The 6,911-nt window shown below is 34.4% G+C and overlaps 1 protein-coding gene across 4 annotated transcripts; it reads left to right on the top strand.

Moving 5' to 3' along the window:
• Nucleotides 1-2,596: 2,596 nt before the first annotated feature.
• Nucleotides 2,597-6,911, top strand: LOC131011235 (short-chain dehydrogenase/reductase SDRA-like). Of its 4 annotated transcripts, none has more exons than XM_057939023.1 (7): nucleotides 2,597-2,728; nucleotides 2,865-2,998; nucleotides 3,103-3,219; nucleotides 5,170-5,304; nucleotides 5,370-5,495; nucleotides 5,713-5,814; nucleotides 5,890-6,243. In XM_057939023.1, the coding sequence occupies exons 2-7, from the start codon at nucleotides 2,867-2,869 to the stop codon at nucleotides 6,037-6,039; spliced, it is 762 nt and encodes a 253-aa protein (XP_057795006.1). In that variant the 5' UTR covers nucleotides 2,597-2,728; nucleotides 2,865-2,866; the 3' UTR covers nucleotides 6,040-6,243. The 4 variants fall into 4 exon arrangements, with proteins under 4 accessions (XP_057795006.1, XP_057795008.1, XP_057795005.1 ...); XM_057939024.1 differs by lacking the exon at nucleotides 2,597-2,728 and adding an exon at nucleotides 6,477-6,911 and having other exon boundaries at nucleotides 2,745-2,998; nucleotides 5,890-6,040; XM_057939025.1 differs by having other exon boundaries at nucleotides 2,720-2,998; nucleotides 5,713-5,811.

Here is a 6,911-nt window from a genome sequence, read left to right as displayed (position 1 = left end):
TACGTGCTAATTTTTATATCCATTGGGTGGTCGACCAACATCAGATGTGTGTAGCAAACACTGTCGTTCCCCTGCCCGGAATCTATTTAGGTCAAAATCTATACAGTGGATGGATGTTGAGCTTGAGCTTAGAATGACACTGGAGAGACGCATTTTTATCAGCTGCCTTTAAACTCTTGTATGCCTGTCTTCCTCCATTTTTGTTTCTTCGGGTATGTGCGCAGTGTGTACTCGGTGCTTGTTGTTAGGGTGTTGCTGTCGCCCGCTTTCTCTACGAGGGTGCTCGACGAGGTGGAGGCCTTATCCTATCCCTCCCGCGGATGAGTACTCTTTTTCCTTGGTTTGTCTTATCTAATGCGTGGTGTTTAATTATAAGGTTTTAATGTGGCCCGTCCCCATCCTACTGCGTCTGTTTTGAGCATGGTTCGTTTTGGTTATTTTTTAGCCGTTTCGTTTGCTCTCTTAGATGTTCTTTGTACAAACTCGACCTGTTTTGGGTCCATTTGGAACAATAAATTTATTTATGCACCAAAAACTAAAAACGAATCAGAATACAACGTAATTCCTTTTGGGTTTCATCCAAAATTTTGAAATTTGCATGTTGGTTTTGGGCTTTCTGCGCCATTTGGCTAATACTAGGAATCATTCAGAAGCAATGATAATCTTCGATATGAATAATCTAAACTCGAGAATAGGCACTCAGTTCATAAAAATAAAAGACTCAAGCAAATGAAAACATAATCCATAAAATTAAATAAGAGTTGGAAAGGAAAAGTAATTCTTACAACCAAACCGGTAATCGTTCTCACGATGAAATAGCTGAAGAGATTCTACATAGTCTAAAGTTAGAAAGTCTATCTGCTTCGTGAAGATAAAAAAAAAATGCTAAACTTTCAATCAAAGATGATTGTTCCCTCTGAATCTATTATAGGTCTTGACACAACACATATAAACATAATTTTGGGAATGTATCTCTTTGATTTGCATGCCCTATAAGGTTCAATTTCATCTGACATGAGGTAGTATCTATCCTTTGTTTTGATAAGGTAAAATCATTTCTCATCTATGTGTATGTGTTGTATATACTTTGAAATTTGATGAATCCACCCTCACTTAAGGAACAAAGCTATTTAAGGCTCTCAATAAGTCTAGACAACTTATTTTGAGGGGTGAGAAATTGTTTTATATCATTTGTATGTGGTTTAAGCTTTTTTTCTTTCACCCACACATGAATCAATGATTTAGACACACCTAGGTTATTAGACATGATTCTCATTCTCAGTGATGATCTCTCTAACACATAAAGTTTTTTGACTTTATCAACATCAATTTTCTATTTATCTTTGTGTGTTGAACCTTTCCTAATTGATTTTACCTGGACATGTATTCAAGCTGCCACTTGACCTACTGATTGCTTCCAAATCCTCCATTTAGTCTTTAAATCGATGTGGAACTGTTGGACAACGTCCTTTTTGGCACTATAATCAAGCTTCCCTCCGCTGCTACGTTGGAGTAGCCACTGTGCCAACTTTTTTCTGTCATCATCTCCTAATTTTGGCCTAGATATAACCATTTTCCATGTATTGGTATGTTGGTAAGAATTTATTACAGGAATGAATAATAGGAATCCAACCTTTATGAGTTTACACCGTTTGGTGTCCCCTTGGAGACTGCATTTATAAAACTTTTAAAAGGGTAATTATAGTTTGATTTTTCCCTCCAAACATTTGGAATGTCCCTTTGTACTTTACGATTTGTTTAATGAATGAAATTATTCATTTTGCCTCCAAAATCTCTTCTGACAGTTCACATCATTTGATTTGTTTTTTTTTTAATTGTCCTTTATTATGGCATGTAAAATGATTTAAAAGCAAACTCAAAAATTTAATTAAAAGGAAAAAAAAAAACTGAAATTAATTAACAAATGCTAAAAAAAGAAATTAATTAAGTAATGCATCTCCTAATGAAAGATTTGTGAAACTAATCTAATATCTTAATCATTATCATTTTATCTCACTCATAATACTTTTATCATTTTTCTTTTTTAATTTTTATGTCGAGCATGAAATGAGACTTTGTTTCGTGGACAAATGGAGCATATCTATATCTATATTATATAAAATGTGAGTTTAACGGTAAAATTTTGCCGCTTTTTTTAAAAAAATTTAATTTTGTAACTGCAATTTATTTTTCGGCTTTTCCTATGGCAATCATTAAATTCTCTTTCCACTATGAAGAATATTCCCACACCTTAAATAAGTTCAATCTTATCTCTTTTCCCAAAAAAAAATTCTGTGGTTTTTTCTTTCTAATAATTATAGTTTAACTAATGATAAAATACCCAATATATATCAAATTAAATACTCCATAAGAGATAGATGATAAAATTATTTATAAATATAGATATAAATACAATACATAAGTACAACTTTTTTTTTGTTAAATAATACTCTCTCTGTTCCATTAAAAGTGGCCTGTATTTTATTTTGGGCTGTCCCACTATAATTAATATTTATATTTATTTATTTAATTATGTCATTTAGTTTTAGTATTTACGTGCATCGCACAAATGGTAGTACTAGTTTTTATATCAAAAGGCTATAATTAGATATTTGGGTGCTAATGGCTATGTACCCTTAGGACACCCACCCATTATGGTGGGTAGTTTAGAGGTAGTAATTAACTACCACCATAGTGGGCTGCATGAAAATGGGGTAGCAAGTTTGAGGTATTTTAGGAGCATTTTCTCGGTTCTTACACCAGAAATGTCACAGTTTCTTGGCTCCATCTCATCCTAAATTTTCGTTTTCTTGAATTGAAGTTAATCAGAGCGTTGACTCAGTTGATACATACATAATTTTTAGGAATGGAGAAAATCGGGAAAAGATTCCAAGAAAAAGTGGCCATAGTGACGGCTTCCACACAGGGGATCGGCTTCGGCATAGCTGAGCGGCTCGGCTTAGAAGGTGCCGCCGTCGTCATCTCCTCTCGCCGCCAAGTATGTTTTCTAATTTGGAGATACTAGTTTCTGAATTTGGCCTAGTTTAATCATTTCTATTGTTCGATTGTTTTGGTGATACGATTTTGTGTCCGGTTTCGCAGACAAATGTTGATGAAGCAGTGAAAAAGCTTAAAAATCAAGGAATTGAAGTGATGGGTTTGGTGTGCCACGTTTCAAATGCACAGCAGAGGAAAGATCTGATCAAGAACACAATCCAGGTAATTTTATCATTTTAAATGAGTTTGGCTTCGTTTAAAAAAAAAAGAAAAAAAGAAGTGTTTGGCTATACTTATTTTAAAAAGCTTATTAGCTCGGACAGTAGCTAATAAGAACTCATTAATACTGCGTGTATGTTGGTCTAGCGGCAGGAGATTAATGCTCAAAAGCTGAGGTCCTAGGTTGGAGTCCTCTGTCGCGCGGTCTTTAAATATTGTTTATTACTTATGTAATTTATATAAAAAAAAGAACCTCATGAGATGTAGTACTATGTAAAGAGGTTATAAGTAATTCAAATTTTTCCCCTAAAAGAAAAGGGTTTCAAATTGTTTGGACTGAACTCATAAGTTGAAGAGTGTATGAGAGTGAAAATTGTAAGTTATTGAAAGAAATCATAATTAAAAAGAAAATTGAGGATGGATGAAATTGGAAGGAAATATATTAGAATAAAAAATTCATAATATAGTTATTTTTGTAGATTAATTTTTTCATAAGATTATCAAAAATTAAGATGGATTGAGGTGTTATTTTTTTGGGAGCTTATACGTTATTTAAAAGTTTATTTTCACATGTTATAAAAACATCCTTTTAATTTTGATTTTTGTTTTTTTTTTAATTTTATTTTTTTAACCTTTTCAATTATTTTAATTTTTTACCTAATTTTTAATTATTGTAATGTTAATTATATTATTATTTATTGTATTTTATTTTAATTAATGTAACGTTGAAAAATTTAACTTAGTGAAATACTATATTTGATTAGAGCCACCAAAGGGGCTCTACTGCTGCGAATGTTTTAAGTTGTTTATGAGATTATTTTGTCGAATACTTCCTCTGTCCCTAAAGATTGTGACCTTATTATTATATCGGGACGTCCCTGAAAATTGTGATATTTACTTATTTGGAAATGACCCCACAAACTTTTTGGCTCACTATTTACAAAAAGGTGTGGGATCCAATCTCCATTCAAACATAACTATTAGTACATTTTTTCTTAAAACTCGTGTCCTTTCCATTGGGACACAATTTTTAGGGACGGATGGATTACTTATAAAGAGCTTATAAGCTAGACAAACACCCTCTTAGTGACTGCCGATATGTATATATATATACAGAGAGAGAGAGAGAGAGATTTTGTTTTGATACGCGTGAATAAGAACTGTATTCAGAAATGAGGGTGTGTTAATTTCAATCATAGCCTATTAACTTTGAATCTTATTTGATAGGAAAATTGTTAGTTTCTCATCAATTTGACTCTCTGGTTGTTTATGAGATGTCGTAACAGATGAGGTTTTTATGTTCGTCTAGTGGTGAATTTAATTTCTTCCTTAACCAATATAATGTAGTTTGGTAAAATGAAGATTTTCATCATAGGCTGAAGTCCGATTCCATGCAATTCAAATGCCAAAGCTTTTCGATTCATGATTGTGTATAGTTTGCTTGATGGCCTCTAGAAAGGTGATCGTAGGTGTTTTGTTTTTCTATATATCTTTTTCTTTCGCATTTTGGGTTGAAATATGAATTGAATTGTTAGAGATCTTTTGCAGGAATTGAGTATTTTGCTTGTGAAGTACTCCCTCCGTCCCACTCTAATAGACTCGTTTTTCTTTATGGGACGTCCCATTAAAATAGACTCGTTTTTCATTTTGAATTTAAAAAAAATACTTAATTGGTGTGGACCACACCACTTTCCTCTTAAAAAATTTTAATCTTGGTGCCCAAAAGAAGCGAGCCTATTAGTGTGGGATGGTGAGAGTATTCTTTTTTTCATTAGAGTTGGAATTTAATGCTTGGGGAGGAAAGTTTTGAACCAGCCTTAAGCTTGGCAGGCTGCGTTCTTGTTTCTTTTCCTATTTTTCCACTTTCAACCTCTCATTTTAAGATTTTGAATTGCATGCTCAAAGTTAATTCCACTTTAGTGTTTGGAATTTGCATTTCTCCGAATTGTACAGAAATATGGAAAATTAGATGTAGTTGTGTGCAATGCTGCTGCAAACCCTTCCGTCGATGGCATCGTGGAAACTAAAGAAGCAGTCCTTGACAAATTGTGGGAGATCAATGTTAAAGCCTCGATTCTTCTGCTACAGGTATGTCGATTTAATCCCATATAATAACTTTTACTTGACAATCACTAAGTCTTTCATTGTCATAGGAAGCAGCTCCTCACTTGAACAAAGGATCTTCGATTGTTTTCGTGTCTTCTATAGTCGGATTCCATCCGCTCAAAGGCTTAGCGATGTACGGGGTCACCAAAACAGCCCTACTTGGACTCACAAAGGTATTTATTTGCATATGATCGATGATGGAGAAAGAGATTTATTGGCTCACTTCTCTGCCTTAAGCAACAGAATGACTTATAGTGATCATTCATCAAAGAATGACTCTGGTTGTCCAATGATCGAACACTTAGGCGACGTCATTCATAAAAAGTGTCCATTGAATTTTGATTGAAATATTGTTTTCACAAATTTCTTGAATTTCCTCCCCTTTCTTAGGCACTTGCAACTGAGATGGCACCGGATACTCGTGTTAACTGCATTGCTCCTGGTTTCGTTCCAACCTACTTTGCGTCAATTCTTACCACTGATGAGCAGGTGGTAAGTAAGAATGAAGTAATAAAATATCTATTTTGTTATTGTTGAACGACATGCCATCGTTGCTATGTTTTACAGAGAAGAAGCCTGGAGGAGAAGACGCTGCTGAATAGAGTTGGAACTACACAAGATATGGCTGCTGCTGCGGCTTATTTGGCTTCGGACGACGCCTCTTATGTCACCGGAGAAACATTGATAGTGGCTGGGGGAATGCCTTCCAGACTCTAAGGTGGTGTCCGTTTGATATATTAAATAAATCTAGTCTCGTGATATGATATGATATGATATGTTGTTTAGTTAGATGGACTCGGCTCGTGACTTAATCTTGGGATAATGCCACGTAGGCTTATGAGTTTTGGCCTCCTCTTATGACAAATGTATCTTGAATAAATTTGGGCCTGCTTAATTTTGAATGATCTTAGGTTAATATAATCTTGAGTAGTAGAACGCACCCTAAGAATATTAGGCCCTCCAAAATAAATGAAAAAACTCCTTTACTTTTTATAGACATCATTCTTAATGCCAACGATACTGTTGAGAAAATTATGATGTTTTGATTTATTTCAAAACCCCGTACTGATGTATATGTCAAACCATATCCCACAAATTGCTACTCACACGTATGTTAGTTTAAGTCTTATGATTGCAGTTTGTTGTCGAAACAGCACGGACTAAAAGATCGGTACAGAGATCATGATGATCAGCACACCGAAATCAGCATCTAGAAGTGAAAATGACTTGCTCACAGTACCAGAAGAGAAGTTGATGTCCTTTCAGCTTAAGTAACCTGAACCTCGGATCAAAAGCTGATGCTGACCATGCTTCACTTCTACCATGTCATATTAAAAGTTTGAAGACAAAGTGAAGACAACACTATCTAGCGTATCAGAGGATATCAAATATTAAGTGCGGAAGATTTGGCATTCAATGAAGATCTCTCATTTATAGTAGAAAGGACAATAAGGTACGAGGAACAATGCAAACATCTACATCACCCTGTACGGATCTGCACATCACCAGAATGTATCTCTCATTTGATTTCAACGGAATTATTTTCAAGCCAACCATAGATATTTGAAGATGTTTTCTCCAATAGAACT

The sequence above is a fragment of the Salvia miltiorrhiza genome, chromosome 2 (genome assembly GCF_028751815.1).
Source record: "Salvia miltiorrhiza cultivar Shanhuang (shh) chromosome 2, IMPLAD_Smil_shh, whole genome shotgun sequence".
Classification (NCBI taxonomy): Eukaryota; Viridiplantae; Streptophyta; class Magnoliopsida; order Lamiales; family Lamiaceae; genus Salvia; species Salvia miltiorrhiza.
The sequence above is the reverse complement of the archived record's forward strand: the minus strand, read 5'-3'. Positions and strand labels throughout refer to the sequence as shown.

Excerpts from the sequence above, each read along its gene's own strand:
- LOC131011235 (XM_057939024.1), top strand. The coding sequence starts at position 2,867 with ATGGAGAAAATCGGGAAAAGATTCCAAGAAAAAGTGGCCATAGTGACG. Across the intron at positions 3,220-5,169 it reads TGATCAAGAACACAATCCAG|AAATATGGAAAATTAGATGT; the intron begins GTAATTTTATCA and ends CGAATTGTACAG. Across the intron at positions 5,815-5,889 it reads TTACCACTGATGAGCAGGTG|AGAAGAAGCCTGGAGGAGAA; the intron begins GTAAGTAAGAAT and ends TATGTTTTACAG.